The following is a 16,754-nucleotide window of genomic DNA, read 5'->3' as shown; positions in this document are numbered from 1 at the left end:
ATAAACAGTATAAATGCATTTGAAGTTGGACAATCTTCATGGACTTGCATGGGCCAATGTGTATTTTGGGGAGATTGTCTTTAGCTTGATTAATTAGTAGATCTAATTGCCTGAATGTCTTTATATTTGCTGTTTCACCAAACCTCTTTTTATAATGAGCTTGCAACTATGCAGTCAGCAGATCCTCCAGCCCTCCGAATCAAACTCTAAACCCAATAACTGCCACAGACATTTCAGTCTCCTGGCATCTCAAGCGTCTCAGATCTCACACACACACATGAAGAGTTAGTCACACACTCGTAAATACACAAATACTGTCCTCAATATAACTCACGGCGGATATCATTACAAATATCTCTTGATACTATAAAATAAAAATATAAGAACTGCTAAATAATTTGGTCACACAACATGTGACGTTGTCACAAGGAATAAATGAGATGTGCTTACTCTAGCAGGGGTTTTGCATGTTAGTTTTCAAAACCAACATAAATAATAATACTTTTTGTAAATTCTGTTTCAATATCACCAAATTTTAATTAATTTTAATAAATAAGTCCCAGGTCAGAGAAGGCTATCACAAGGGTTTTGAAATGTTATAAATGCACACAATTGACTAATTAATAACTATTCATATTTATTATCTAAAAATATATTTTTTTTAAATTGTAATTTATAATTATTATTTGATAATTTTATTTAAAAAAATAAAACATCAAAAACAGTTAAATAAAACTATTTCCTTAATGTTTTATTGCTTTAATAATTTTTTTTTAATTTTCACACACAGTATTACAACAATATGTAGACTATACTGATCTAATTTCTTACACAGTTCTCCGCGCCCAAAAAAAACCTGGTCAACCTCAACTCTTTGTAATAATCAATAACTGCTCAGCTGTAATTCTTATTCATGATACTTTTCCTTCACCTAATTTATTCACATCTGACACGGCTTTTGCTGACTCTAAAGTGCTTCTTATTCTCACTTTCTGTAATTTGATTCGCATATAGTTGAGCTCACCTTCTGTATTGACAAGAATCATATTCAGAGTCGTTCCGAGAGCGAAACGTTGTGTCCTCATGTCCCAAATTCACCTCTATGTCCTGTTTATTATGTTTTGTTTGTCTAACAGCTGGAAAATGAGTTTTTTTTATTACTGTGAAGGTGCAACCCTCGTGACATGACAGGAGCCACCTGGCCCTCAGTGTGATTCCTGTCAGTATAACTGTCCACCGAATGCCAAAATGACATTTGTTTACAGTTAAGAAAGCATTCAGAGCAGTTTCACACTGGGTACCAGGGCTTTATGTGTTTTATGTCTTGACAGTGTGTCATCAAAGTCCTTTAAATCATCAAAAGGATTTAAAATAGACTTCTAGAATTCATGCGTGGTTTATAAAATATTAAAAACAACATTACTATGCTAAAAACAACAACACGTACACTGCATTTGGGGTCAGGTTGTAACGGGGACGCTGAGGCAGAAGTTGAATCCATTTGCGGATGTTTATTAAGAAAAGCAGAGTACACAAAACAGGTAGGACGTCGGAGTCGTCCGCTGAAGACGAACATGAGCACTGTCCCACACCCTCTCACTACGCCTTATCCAGTCATCGACCGCTGGAACCGAGGAGGGTTCGCCAGACCACGGGAACATCGGTGGTTGAAACCCCAGGACACACTGAAAGGGGGTGAGACCTGTAGACGAGTGGGTGAGCGAGTTTTGGGCGTATTCTGCCCATGGGAGGAATTCCGACCATCTATGTTGTTCACGGTTACAGTAGGTTCTCAGATATCGTCCAATCTCCTGATTCAATCTTTCCACCTGGCCATTGGCTTGAGGATGATATCCTGAAGTCAGACTCACGTTAATATCCAACTGCTTGCAGAATGCCCTCCATACTTGAGAAGTGAATTGGGTGCCCCTATCACTCACTATGTCTTCCGGGAGGCCATAGATGCGAAACACATTGTGGAAGAGAGCAAGAGCGGTTTCCATGGCAGAGGGCAGGCCTTTTAGGGGGATGAGACGACAGGATTTGGAGAATCGATCGATGGTTACCAGTATTGCTGTGAAGTCGTTGGAGGGTGGTAGGTCGGTGATGAAGTCGATGGATAGGTGTGACCATGGACGTTGTGGTATGGGGAGTGGGCGTAGAAGACCAGAGGGCAATTCTTTGGGGGTCTTAGACTGAGCACAGAGGGAGCATGATTTCACAAATGTTGTTACATCTCTGTTCATGGAGGGCCACCAGAATGTGTTCTTAGTTAAATGGAGAGTACGTGAGATACCTGGATGCCCGGAGCTTAGGGAAGAATGCACCCATTGCATCACTCGATTCCGTAGAGTACTTGGTACAAATTGCTGGTTGGGGGGACAGTTTGTGGGTGGTGGTTCGTTCTGTTGCTCACGCTGAATCTCCTCCATGATATCCCAAGAGATGGGAGCCAGGATAACCGTGGGAGGAAGTATTGGTTCTGGGGATTGTTGTTCGATAGGAGGATCGTGGCGTCGTGAGAGAGCGTCCGCTTTACTATTCTGACTGCCCGGCCTGTAGGTTACCGTAAACTGAAAGCGAGTGAAGAAGAGTGCCCAGCGAGCCTGCCTTGGATTTAGACGTTTCGCTCCCTTGATGTATTCTAGGTTCTTATGGTCTGTGATTACTTGGAAGGGGTGAGTGGCACCTTCAAGCCAATGTCGCCACTCCTCAATTGCTGCTTTCATTGATAAAAGTTCCTTGTTCCCCACGTCGTAGTTACGCTCTGCCTGAGTCAGTTTCCTGGAGAAGAAAGCACATGGAAACAATTTGCCTGGCTGACCGTGTCTCTGTGACAAGACTGCCCCTATACCACAATCAGAAGCGTCCACCTCCACTATAAAGGGCAAATTTGGATCAGGATGTTTCAGGATGGGAGACGAAAGCTTGACTGGCCGCTTCGGTCCATGCTAGTTTGGATGGTTTACCTTTTAGGAGGGATGTTAAGGGGGCTGCAATCATGCTGTAATCACGGATGAACCTCCTATAAAAGTTAGCAAATCCCAGGAACCGTTGCAACTCCTTTACTGTGGTGGGTTGTGGCCATTCGACGACTGCTTGGATTTTGGAAATGTCCATTTTAACCCCTTGATGACTGATATGGTACCCGAGGAACGAGGTTTGACGAACGTGAAATTCACATTTTTCTGCCTTTACATACAGTTGATTCTGTAGGAGTCTTGATAGGACGGTACGTACATGATCAACGTGATCTTCCTCTGTCTTGGAATATACTAGAATATCGTCAATATAGGCGATCACATACTTGTTGAGCAGGTCCTTGAAGATCTCATTGATGAACGACTGAAACACAGCTGGAGAGTTGGCCATCCCATACGGCATCACCCGGTACTCGTAGTGCCCCCTAGTGGTGAGGAAGGCGGTTTTCCATTCATCACCCTCACGGATTCGAATGAGATTGTAAGCGCTTCGTAGGTCAAGTTTGGTGTATATGGTGGCTTCACGTAACTGTTCTAAGGCAGAGGGTACTAGAGGGAGGGGGTAACGAAATTTAACTGTGACATTATTCAGGCCTCTATAGTCTATGCAGGGTCTTAGTCCTCCGTCCTTCTTCTCGACAAAGAAAAACCCTGCTGCCGCGGGAGAAGTAGAAGGTTGTATGAATCCGGAGTCTAGAGCCTCGTTAATATATTCCTCCATGGCTTGACTTTCCTTTTGTGAAAGGGGGTAAACTTTACTTTTAGGGGGCATGGCATTCGGGAGGAGCTCAATGGCACAATCCCAGGGACGATGTGGTGGAAGTTGGGCTGCCTTGGTCTTACTGAACACCTCAGATACGTCGTGATAGCAGGAGGGAATGGTAACGTCCTTGTGAGTGAGGGGACTTTCTACCGTGGTGGTGTAACAGGGTTGGGGTTTTGCGGAAAGACAGTTCTTTTGACAGAAGGCGGACCAATGTGTTAGCTCACCATGATACCAGGAGATGTCGGGGTCGTGAATCGAAAGCCAGGGGAATCCCAAGATTACCTCATGCTTGGGAGAGTCAACGACGTAGAATGAAATAGATTCCTGGTGCAGCAGGCCGACCTTGAGTGTGAGTGTCTTGGTTTGATAAGTGATTCCTTCTCCGATGAGGGCGTCATCAATGGCTTTGATCTTTATGGGGGGTGTGCAAGGTTGAACGGGTATCTGGTATTCCTCCACCACAGTCCGGTTGATGATGTTTAACGCTGCTCCCGAGTCTATCAAGGCAGTAAGTTCAAGAGACAGAGTATCATTTTCTAGGGTAATGGGAAAGGTGAGAGATCGGTTGGTAAGTAAGGCAAAGTGGTTAATATTTACCCTGGTGTTGGATGGACGTTTCTGAGGGCATCCTAGACTGCGATGGCCTGTTCCCCCGCAGTAGAAACACAAGTTGTTAGTGCTACGTCTTTCCTTCTCCTCCGCTGACAATCTTGAAATGTTGAGCTGCATGGGTTCCTCCCGTGGAGAAGATATGGGTGTTGGTGCTATTGCGAATTTACGGGGGTTACTCCTTTCAGGTTTGGGTTTGGAGTGTTGTCTCATGAGGTTATCAATCTTTACCGTGAGCGAGACGAAATCAGAAAAGGACAAATCCTCTTTGCGGCAAGCCAGTTCAGCCTGTAGAGCAGGATTAAGACTGTGGAAAAACATAGCTTTCAATGAGACATCATTCCATCCACTTTGAGCAGCCAGAGTTCGGAAGTTAATGGCATATTCCGCAGCTGTACGATCACCTTGCTGAAGTCCGATCAATTGTGTCGAAACATCCCTGCCCCCTGCGGGATATTCAAACACCTCACGGAGTTGGTCCATGAAATAGTTAACTGAGCATCTGAACCGAACGTCCGCATCCCACACTGCTGAAGCCCAATCGATGGCTCTGCCCGTTAACAGTGTCATAAGGAAAGCACACTTTGTTTCTTCGGTTTCGAATTTGTCTTTCTGGTGGTCGAAATATAACTTAACTTGACGAATAAATCCTTTACATAACTCAGCAGTACCATCGAACTTGTCAGGGAGAGCAAAGCTTACCGTTCTAGGCGTGGGAGGAGGTAGCGATCGGATGTACTGTGTTAGGTGCTCGTTGACGGACTGGAGTTTGCTGAGTTGTTCCTGATAGCTCTTTAATAATTCTCCTTGATAAGCAAATGCCGCTTGGAGGTTAGAAACATCCGCTGGATTCATTGTAGGCGAAGTATTCTGTAACGGGGACGCTGAGGCAGAAGTTGAATCCATTTGCGGATGTTTATTAAGAAAAGCAGAGTACACAAAACAGGTAGGACGTCGGAGTCAGAAGGCAGTCTAAGGCAGATGCAACATAAACGTATTCCAGGCAGCGGTGAGATAAAGCAGGCAGAGGGTCAATACCGGGTGATCAGTCCAATTAAACAAACGTAGCAAGAAGGGGAAATCGAGAGAGCAAAAGACAAAGGCAGGCAAAAGGGGTCAAACCATAAAGCAGTCCTCACTGGCAAACAATCCAAAAGGGGCGATCCGTAAACTCGATAATCCAGAGGCAAAACAAGACGGCAACAGGTAATCAGACAGGGTATATGAAAAACGCTCGGTAAGGCAGGTGAAACTGGCAATACTTCGCAAGGTGGAAGCACATGGTGATCGCTTTTAAAGTACCAAACAGGAAGTGGAAGTAGAAGCAGCAGAGGGAGCATGCAGTCAGTATTCAGGTGAGGGCTCCCTCTGCTGGCGTGGCGTTACACAGGTATTAGTATGTTTTTAATAAATTAATACTTTTATTCAGCAAGGATCAATTCAATTGATCAAAAATGACATTTATAATGTTACAAAAGATTTCTGATTTAAATAAATGCTGTTGTTTTGAACTTTCTGTTTGTCAAAAATAAACTGGTGCCGGACAAAATAATGTGAACACCCATTATTATAGAGGTTAATATCATATGATAGGGTATAGTGAAAAAAACCTTGTGATTGTCTTTTATATATTTTCGTTTTCTATACTCTCTAGTTTGTATAACAGTATAAGTGTTCAGCAGTACAAGCCGTGGGTAAAATGGGGGAGTTGTCAGACTTCCAAAAAGGGCTAATCATTGGAGCCCATTTAGCAGGAGCGTCTGTAACCTTAACAGCCCGTTTGTTTGGTGTTTTAAGAACAACAGCTTGGCAAGACTTTATCAGCGAATAAGAATAGTGGTTAAAAACTGAAAGTGTATGATAGGGACCATGCGATCTCTGAGAAGGATTGTACCCAAACTAAACAGAACTACTGCAACAAAGTGACAGCAAACCTTAATATTCACCTTGAAGACCATGTTTCCTCGAAAGCTTCACAAAGACAACATCCATGAAAGAGGTACAACTGCTAAAACTTCAATCACAAACACCAATATGTGAAAAAAACTTCAACATCTGCCCTGGCCAAATCAATCAATTGACTTGAATATTATCAAACCACTGTGGGCAGTTTTGGAGAGAAGAGTGAGAAGCAGATTTCCTTGTTTAACCGCTCTTTAACATTTGCCAGATTTTCTGATAGACAACATTCAAAAAGAGAGTTGTGTGAATCTATTCCAAGAAGATTGGAAGATATATTAGGCGAATGGTGGTAAAACACCTTAATTAAGAAATATTGCCTATGTTTTCCAGGTGTTCACATTATTTTGTCCAACCCCTGCATATATTTACTAGGGATGTAATGGTTCTCGGTTAAAAAAAAAAAAAAACTCAGTACGCGTGCAAATGTTGAATTCTCTTTCAAGGCTTTTGCTTGAATGGACAAATTCAAACAAAAACTATGTCAAAATGCACGTATTGATAAGTATCCTAGCAGACATAGAAGGTTGAACGTACAGTATCAGTGAACTGGATCCGTGCATTTTCTTAAAGTGACAGCACTTTTTTTTAATGTTAATCAAACAAAAAACAAGGATCATTCACTGCTTTTAATTGAATACATTTTGTAACTTTAATAAGAATTACTCTTTAATTCATGCAGTTATTTTACATTTGATTACTTTCTCTTATTTCTCTTACTTTCTCTTATGATTACGATCTCTTTTTCAATTTCTGTACTTAAAAACTGTTAGACCTAAAAAAAAACTGAAAAGCACTGTTTATTTTATTTGTATCTTTGCTCTGTTGTATTTATTTGTGCTGTTGCTTATAGTTAGATTATTTGTTCTCATTTTCTATATTTTTATTTAACGGTACTTTTTTCCCCTAAACATAGCACATAACGAACCGTACCAAAACCGTGACTCTAAAACCGTGATACAAACCGTAGGTAATTTGAACCATTACACCCCTAATATTTATGTATGCATAAGTTGTAGGTTTTTTTGTACAGGTTTTTATTTATATTTCTATCTAAAACACCTCAGTGTCCCCTCAATCAGATCACGAGGACGAGGGGTTTGCATGTGGATACGGATCCAGACTCTAGCAACGGTTGGATACGCCGGAAACGTGAGGAGGAAAAGGACAGGTTTGTGGCTGAAGGTCATTTTCCTAGGTTGAAATTCTGAAAGTAGTAGATGAACACTGATACTGCAGCTTTAATGGGTTAGACCAAAATCTTCTGTAGAGGTGTTTTGTGGTCACACTTAAGCTTTCACCATGAAGTGCTTGCAACTCTCTTTAATGGATTCGGCTGGTTTTGCAGTCTCGTCCCTAAGAGGACCAACACCAGCAGCGGAAAGGACAAGAAACGGACAGGCTCCAGCAGACATTCAACCATGCATGGCACCACCCTTATATTCGTCCTCATTGGGGTGCTCCTGTACTTAATGATGGGGGCTCTGGTGTTCAATGCCCTGGAGGCTCCAAATGAGGAATTCCATTATGATGAGCTGCAAGCCACCCGTCAGGAGTTCTTGGGCAACTACATGTGTGTAAACCCTGACAATCTATCGTATCTGATAGATGTAAGTATTGTTGCAAATTATGATTATTTTTATAATCGATTAGCTGGTTAATCAATTATTCCGATTTTTATTTATTTTATTTGTATACGTTGAAAGAAAACATGCTATTTTGGTTTTGTTTTGGTCTGTGTGATTCCGCCCACTGCCAATTTAACCAATAGTATTTTGACACCCAGTTGGCGGAAAACACAGCGTATTACAGTCATGGAGACCAGCAACGAACTGGGTCAGAGATCTCAGATTCTACCAGACCTAAAAAGCCTCAGCATCCATCTAAAAAGCACTGTGATCAGAGACAAATTTACTTTACTGTTTATTTTTACAGGGACAATGCACAATTAAAAGTAATTGCACCAGAGTTAGCTAATAGCTCATTTACATCTGCTGTCCCTGGGCAGGTAAACAAATTAAATAACATACAATATTACATATGCACCACACAGAACATCATAATACATATATCCACAAAAGTAAAAAACAATATATAAAAAAAAAACACAAGACTTACAACACAGTCATTAGTGGTTGCAAATTTGTTCTGATAGTATCCAGTGCTTAAGATTAGTTTTAAAAACTGTGTATCTGTCAATGATTTGAATGTTTGTAGGTAAAGAATTCCATAACCTCACTACTCTAACCGAGAACGCTGTTTGACCAAAGGCAGTTTTTCTATACTGCGGTACTAAATCTCCCCTAGCAGATGCTCTTGTCCTACCGGCACTGCCGTTATGGGCCAGGCATCCCCTAAGAGGAGGGGGAGAAAGATTATGGATAATTTTGTACATCAGGCATACATCACTGTAAAATACTAAATTTTACTTTTTCAAAATAGTACAATAATGGTAATCCCTTGGTTTTTTTGTCTAGCACTTTCAAATTTTGTTTATAAAGAGAGTACACAGGCTTAAGTGTGGTCGCACCTGCCTGTGTCCAGGTTGTTATACAATATGACAAATGAGGAAGAATCAAAGTATGTACAAAAAGTAGTGCAGCTGATTGAGACAGTTGATGCCTGATGTTTTTAAAATTAAATTGAATTTAACAATTCAAGACTTCCACCATTGCAGATGTCAGTTTGCTTGCAATAAGTTCTTTAGTTCTTGCATGAACAAAAAGCACAGTATCATCTGCTTACATTAGAACTATAACACCTGAACATACTTGAGGGAGATCATTAATATAAATACTAAATAAAATGGGTCCTAAAATAGACCCTTGAGGAACCCCTATAGGACAGCTAGGAAAAGAAGAACACTTATCAACCACTCTTGTACATTGTTTCCTGTTAGTCAAATATGATCTCATCCAGGTCAAGGCAGTAGCAGATAAATTAAAATTCTGAAGTTTGGAAATTAAACAGTTATGATTAACGGTGTCAAATGCCTTTGCAAGATCTAAAAATACAGCACCAACAACACCACCTTTGTCAAGTTGACTTCTAATTTGTTTGACAAAAAAACAATTAGCCGTTTCTGTAGAATGGTTCTTTCGAAACCCAAATTGCATTGGATGTAAATTTACTTCGCTTTCATTTAAATGAGAAACTAATTGATCACTAACTACCCTTTCTGCAATTTTCGATGCTATTGGAAGGATACTTATGGGTCTATAATTAGATGGAAAAGTCCTATCACCTGCTTTAAAGATAGGTATCACTACTGCCGCCTTCCAGCAGGATGGAAAATAGGAGTTTGTGTTAGAGGTTTGCAGAGAGATGATTTATAAGTTTTAAAAAATTGTGCGTCGATATCATAAGCATCTTTAGACCTAGAGCCTTTTAAATTATCAAATATTTTCATTACAGTAGATTCTGAAACATTTTCAATTGTGAAGACAGGAGTTTCATTGTTTATAGGTTCTAGTATTCCTGATCTAACACCAAATTTCCTGGCCAGACACTGTGCAGAATTCAAAAAGAATGAGTTAACAATTGTAGCTATTTGTTCTTTATCTTCTATTCATTTTGATTGGTCCTTTATAGCCCAATTTTGAACTGCTTTATTCTCCTTCTTTGTAATTTTATCAATATTTTTCCATATTAATTTACTATTTCCTTTAGAATCATCAATTAATTTAATAAAATAATCAGCTTTGGCCTGCCTTAATTCTTTTACTACTTTATTTCGCAGATTCTGGAATTTTCTCTTATCATGTGGCAATTTAGATTTAAGAGCAGCTTTTAATGCCAAGTCACTCGGCTTCATTAGCTTCCAGAGATATTAAAATGCAGATAAAAAAAACTTGTGTTTTCATTAAAACAGTGTTTTTGCCTTCCATTGTCAATTAACCCTTAGCCAGGAGTTTGATTGACAGGCGATCTGACCAATCATAACGCCAAATCTGCCATTTCTTCTGACAAACAAACCATACAGGACAGTAGATTAACATCGTTAGACCTTGAAAATTGAGTGTATTGATGTCTTTCTGCAGTTGAAACAAGATAAGCCTTCTTCTGATGCATTTTGTGATATGACCAGTGTTACCAATTCTGCCATTTTCTCGCAAAATTGGACGATTTCTATACTGTTGCCAAGTGGTTTTTTTTTGTTAGTCAAAAGGTTGAAGCCCCCAGGAATAGATTTTAATAGTAATTTCTCCCACAACCAAAATGGTATAGTTTTGAATACCATTTGGGCTGGTTTTGTTGGTTTGGGGTGGTGATGGCGCAGTGGATAAGACACATGCCTTTGGTGTGAGAGACCCGGGTTCGAATCCACTGTGAGACACCAATGTGTCCCTGAGCAAGACACTTAACCCCTAGTTGCTCCAGAGGCGTGCGACCTCTGACATATATAGCAATTGTAAGTCGCTTTGGATAAAAGCGTCAGCTAAATGAATAAATGTAAATGTAAATGTAAATGTTGCCTAGACCTGGCAACCTTGGCTATAACTAGTAGAGGTGATTGGTTCACGTGCCGCTTAAACTGTGGTGCTATAGCGATCTATCACAACATATTAAAGAGCCACAAAATTTTTTGTATTGTTTGAATTTCAGAAGAACATGACTAAATTTGAAAGCTAAGACATTGTTTCATAGCACAAGTAACCTGCTCTCTCTTGTCTGTCAGTGTGTTGTTAGTGTTCTCTTTGCCCCACAATGTATTTTTCACTGTGTGAGAACATTATATGTAGTGTGAGAGTGCCATGGTTTGTCAGATGTAGCAACAGTAGCTAAGGGGGGTGGGTCTTTGCGAAGGGTCAATTGCACTAGTTCCTGTTCCGTGTCCTCAAACTGGCAACCTGGATTAGCATCGAGTCTGAAAAGGAGGGGGAAGGAGAAACAACCCTCTCCGATATTTTGAATTTGGACCATCCATACCCATTTCAACCACTAGCTGTCTAAATTACATACTGCACCTTTAAGAAAACTTTCATTTTACTGCCTTACAGCATTGACTTGTATCAGTTATGTTAACCAGTGTTTAATATCTAATCTTTTTTGCCTATACTCCATTGTCTCTATACAGAAGGTGGTAGAGGCTATCAGTGTTGGAGTTGACGCCAACAGCAATGCCACATTCAGTACCAGTTGGGACCTGGCCAGCGCTTTCTTCTTCTGTGGCACCATTGTCACAACCATCGGTATGGGACTCCCATATCACTGGTTGAACACACCTGCATGTTAAAGCCAGAGCCTGGCCTGACCTCTGCATTCTGGGGATCATTGGCACTGTGAGATGTCTAAAAATGTTTGCCATCAGATCACTGCAAGTATTTGTCTGTGGTCTAGGTTATGGGAACATCTCTCCAAAGACAACGTGGGGTCAGTTCTTCTGTATCTGCTATACACTGGTGGGCATTCCCTTGTTTGGATTTCTGTTGGCTGCTGCAGGAGACCATCTGGGGACGTCACTGAGCAACGCCATTGCTAAATTTGAAGCTCTTTTATGGGTAAATGATGAAGACAAGCATAACCTCACAAGACAATCATTAATCAATATAATTGTAGTCTTTCTATAAACTGTCTTTCATGGCTCTTATAAATCAAGGTGCTGTAAACCTTAGTCACAGTTTCATTTCAAGATTCTCTTGACATTTTTCTTCAGTTTTCTTTATCTTCTCCATTCAGAAGTGGAAGGTGAGCCCAACCATCGTGCGTGTCATCACCGCTGTGCTGTCCATCCTGCTGGGTTGTGTTCTCTTTGTCTTAGTGCCAATTGTAGTCTTCCAGAAGGTTGAAAATTGGTCTCTGCTAGAATCCGCCTACTTTGTGGTCATCACCCTCACAACAGTGGGCTTTGGAGACTATGTTGCAGGTACTACTGGGTGAAATAGTTTGATAAATGGCTTGCGCTTTATTTCAATATCAAATTGATTGAAACTGAGATTTAAACCTGTAAGCATCTGTCTTGTCTCTTGTCTTCTTGATCAAGAAGATGTTAAAGGGATAGTTCACCCAAAAATGGAAATTCTGTCATCATTTACTCACCCTCAAGTAGTTCTAAACCTGTATGAATGTCTTTGGTCTGCCAAACACAAAGGAAGATATTCTGAAGAATGTGGGAAAAAGAGCAACTCGGGGGCACCATTGACTTTGATAGTATTTTTTTCCTACTATGGAAGTCAGTGGTGCCCCAAAACAGCCTGGTTACAAACTTTCTTTAAAATATCTTCCTTTGTGTTCGGCAGAACAAAGAAATTCATACAGGTTTGGAACTACTTGAGGGTGAGGAAATGATGACAGAATTTTCATTTTTGGGTAAACTATCCCTTTAACCCTCAGCGAAGACCTCGTTTAGCCATGGCTCGTTCTTCCATGAAATATTAAACAATTTTTTAATTGTAACATTAAAAAACAAACCACTGCAGTCATCTTGTGGTGGGCGTTTAATGGGTTGATTATTAAATCAATGGTTCGAATCCACCATTGCTTATTTAACAGGACACTTTGGTTTGGTCTTCAAGTGCTGGAAGTGAAACTAAAAAGCGACTTGCAATGGTAAACACCTTACCAAGAAACACACTTAAAGGAATAGTTCACCCAAATATGTGTCATCATCCACTCACCCTCCTGTTGTTCCAAACGTGTATGACCTATGCTGAACACAAAACAAGAATTCTGAAGAATATTTCAGCTGTTGTACATATTATGAATGTATATGGATCCAAAAACATTCGGCAAAAAAAGGGTAGCATTCAATTATAGGGTAAGTTCACCCAAAAATGAAAATTCTGTCATTAATTACTCCCCCCCCAAACCTTCCTTCGGAACACAAATTACGATATTTTTGATGAAATCCGAGAGCTTTCTCACCCTGCATAGACAGCAATGCAACTGACATGTTCAAGGCCTAGAAAGGTAGTAAAGGACATTGTTAAAATAGTCCATGTGACATCAGTGGTTCAATCTTAATTTTATGAAGCTACGAGAATCCTTTTTTTGAGCAAAGAAAACAAAAACAGCAACTTTATTCAACAATTGTTTTCTCTTTCTTGTCAGTCTTCGACACGTTCACAACAGTACTATGACGCATGTGTGTGCATTCCTTGTAAACAAGGTGTTCTACGCCAGAATGCAGACTCCTGCATCAGCAGCACCAAACGCATATGTCGTGGTAGTCTCATGAATGTGCAGCAGAGACTGACACGGAAGAGAAGAGAATTGTTGAATAAAATCATTATTTTTGTTTTCTTTGCACACAAAATGTATTCTCGTAGCTTTATAAAATAACGGTTGAACCCTTTCTGGGCCTTGAGCATGTCAGTTGCGTTGAGGTCTATGAAGGGTCAGAAAGCTCTCAGATTTCATCAAAAATTAATTAATTTGTTTTCCAAAGATGAACGAAGGTCTTACCAGTTTGGAACGACATGAGGGTAAGTAACTGACAAAATTTTCATTTTTGGGTGAACTATCCCTTTAATCCATACAACTTGACTGGTATATTCCAAGATATCTGTATCCAGTTTATCATTCTGTATGATGAATAGATCAAAATAAGCTTTTATTCACGCGCAAATCAAAACCTTGATCAACACACATATACAGACTACAACCGATATGCCAACTCAAACCTCAAACATCAAATCCTGTTATTGGTTCTTGTCCAAACTTTTGAGGTTTGACTCACCATTTTTACTTTCCATGTATGAATGTTTTCATTTCATTTCACAGCGAATAAACTGAATTAATTTAATGCTACATTTATGCCCTTCTTGGACCTTGAAAACTTTGGGTCCCATTGACTTTCATCATAAAGACAAAAACAAATGTAACCTCAAATATCTTTTGTGTTCGACAAGAGGAACTAAAGTCAAACAATTTTGGAACCACATGCGGGAGAGTAAATAATGGCAGAACTTTCATTTTTGAGTGAACTGTAACTTTAGTTTGAATAAATTAATCATTATGCGTTTAGTGCATTTCTTGTTGTCCATCAGGTGATGGCGGTGATGCAGGTCAAGATCATTGGTACAAGCCTCTGGTGTGGTTCTGGATTTTGTTTGGATTGGCCTACTTTGTGTCCATTCTTTCCATGATTGGGAACTGGATCCTCGTTCTTATCAAAAAAACCCGAGCTGAGGTAGGCCAATGATTAAATCTTGATGTCTAATTTATTTATTTTTATAATCAAATGTCTTAAGGAGTTTACGAATAAGAGCAGTGCCTGGTCAGACTCCCTGGTCAAACTCAACACTGCAAATCAAATGGGATTTTTAACTTTTCTCTTAATTCCCGCCCCTTCATATCTTAATTTTCGGGTTTTTTTCATCAAATTTCAATCATTCTGTTCATGGTGACATACAAATCTCTCCATAACTCTCAAGCCTTTCCATTTCTCCTGCCCTACTTTCTGCTCTCAGATGGAGGGGTTGAGAGCACATGCCTCAGACTTTACTCAGAACATGTCTGTGGATTTCCGCATGTCCGGAAAATTTGAAGATCCTTTCAAGCGCACCAGGCGAAAGCGGCGTCACAGGCGCCACAGACACAATGGCAGTCAGGGTAAAACTGGAGAGGACGGAAAAGAGGAGAATGAATCTGAATCTGACTCCTACTCGGGTTCATCGGATCGGTCGGAAAGCAGCTCTGAGTCCGAATCGGAGGTGACCCAGACAGAGCGCGTCCCGGAGGGAGGGGGTAACGACAAGGGCAAAGATTTAGAGAAAGAGGAAAAACTCCACACCATGCCCAAAGAACACATCCTCTGTCAGCCCTTGGATTACTTTGGGGAAAATCTTGCATACATCGACGAGTCTTCAGATGCAGTGAGTGGGAAGATTCACCTGGACCCCCTGCTGGATGTACCAGAATCGAACCCAGTTTCTACAGACAGGCCCAAAAGGAGACGTCAAAGGAGACACTTGAGAAGGGATCAACAGAAACCCAAGACCCCCAAAACCAGTCCAAACGAACAAGAGAATAAAGCGCCAAATGGAGACATTAGGCAGAAAGATCCACCTACGCCAAAGCTGTGAGTGTCAAGGTGTTCATGGGGTGTTTATTATAGCTCCTCAGAAAAGCCTCTTTGGAATATAGTTTTGCAACTTTGCTAGCTTTAGGATACGCTGTGCTCCACTGGGAAGGCATCTGGCATTATTCTCAGATTTTACTGGGACGAAATAAGAAACTGTCCATGTGCCTAAAATGAGAGGGTGTGGCGGGTGTAGAATCAGGTGTGGTCAAATCTTGGATCCCTCAGCATGAGTGAGAAATTGTATTGGATAATCAGATAGTGGCCTGATGTGCAGGAAGGCCAGGGTGATCAGACACTTAGTGCCATCTACTGGACGTTCACTCCACATGGCTGGCTCACTTGTTTATGGATGGACTGACCATCAGTGAATGTTTTATTCTGTGTGCCTTTCGCTTCTTTCCTAACATCAAAATAATAAAGGAATGACACCTTGATACTAAAGTTACTAATCCAACTCAACTAATGCTTACTGCTTGAGTTGATCAAACTGTAATCTTTTGTATTACTGGTAAATAACATTATGTGATCGAAGCATGTTTCTGCTTCAAGTAAAAAAAAGAGGTACTGGTAATTGCGTCTTCCTTTCTCACGACTACAATTTTACATCTCACAGTTGTAGTTTCACTTTTAGTAATTGTTACTTTCCTGATTTCTCATTCTTGCAAATTTATATATAGCAAACGACACTTCCTATCTCACAATATGAATATTTCTCATAATTGCGATTTTTAATCCTCTACAGTTGCCACTTTTTCTTGTAATTGTGACATTATTTCCTGTAATTACGACTTCCTATCTCACAATAGTCATATATCCTATTGCTTCTTTGTCTTGTAATTGGGACTTTCATTTCTTATTGCAACTTAATTTTTTCAGAGCTGCAAATTCATTTCACAAAATTGTGACTTTTTCTCATAATTTGTTATAATTGCAGCGTTATATCTTACAATTGACACTTTATGTCTGACAATGTAACTATTTTTCATAATTGCAGCTTTTTTCTTATAACTGTGAATCTTAATCTCACAGTTATGTCTTGTAATAACGTTATTTCTCATGATTGCGACTGTTATTTCTCATAATTGTGACTTTTTCTCAATTACAATTACAAATGGCACTTTATATCTCAAAATATGACTATTTCTCATAATTATGAATTTTAATCTCACAGTTACTTTATGTATATGTCTCATAATTGCAATTTAACATTTTACAACTGTTATTTTTTTTCTTTATTTCTCATAATAGCGATATGTCTCACAATTGCAAGTATAGGCTATTTCTCACTTTCATAACTGCAACATCAAAAATTGGCACTTTATATCTCATAATGTGATTTATTTTCATAAATCTGAATTTCTCATAATTCTGTCTTTTAATCTCAACTTTAATCATAGCAACTTTATTTCTGATA

At 39.9% G+C, this 16,754-nt stretch overlaps 1 protein-coding gene across 1 annotated transcript; it reads left to right on the top strand.

Annotated features, from left to right (window-relative positions):
- Window positions 1-7,736: 7,736 nt before the first annotated feature.
- LOC306862274 (potassium channel subfamily K member 4-like) lies at window positions 7,737-15,341 on the top strand (the record flags this gene model as incomplete). Its single annotated transcript, XM_079405022.1, has 6 exons — window positions 7,737-7,925; window positions 11,393-11,507; window positions 11,656-11,816; window positions 11,995-12,181; window positions 14,304-14,446; window positions 14,727-15,341. The coding sequence occupies 6 exons, from the start codon at window positions 7,737-7,739 to the stop codon at window positions 15,339-15,341; spliced, it is 1,410 nt and encodes a 469-aa protein (XP_079261148.1).
- Between the last annotated feature and the right edge of the window lie 1,413 nt (window positions 15,342-16,754).

This window comes from Barbus barbus (assembly GCF_936440315.1).
Source record: "Barbus barbus genome assembly, chromosome: 43".
NCBI lineage: Eukaryota > Metazoa > Chordata > Actinopteri > Cypriniformes > Cyprinidae > Barbus > Barbus barbus.
This window is presented reverse-complemented; position numbering and strand designations above follow the sequence as displayed.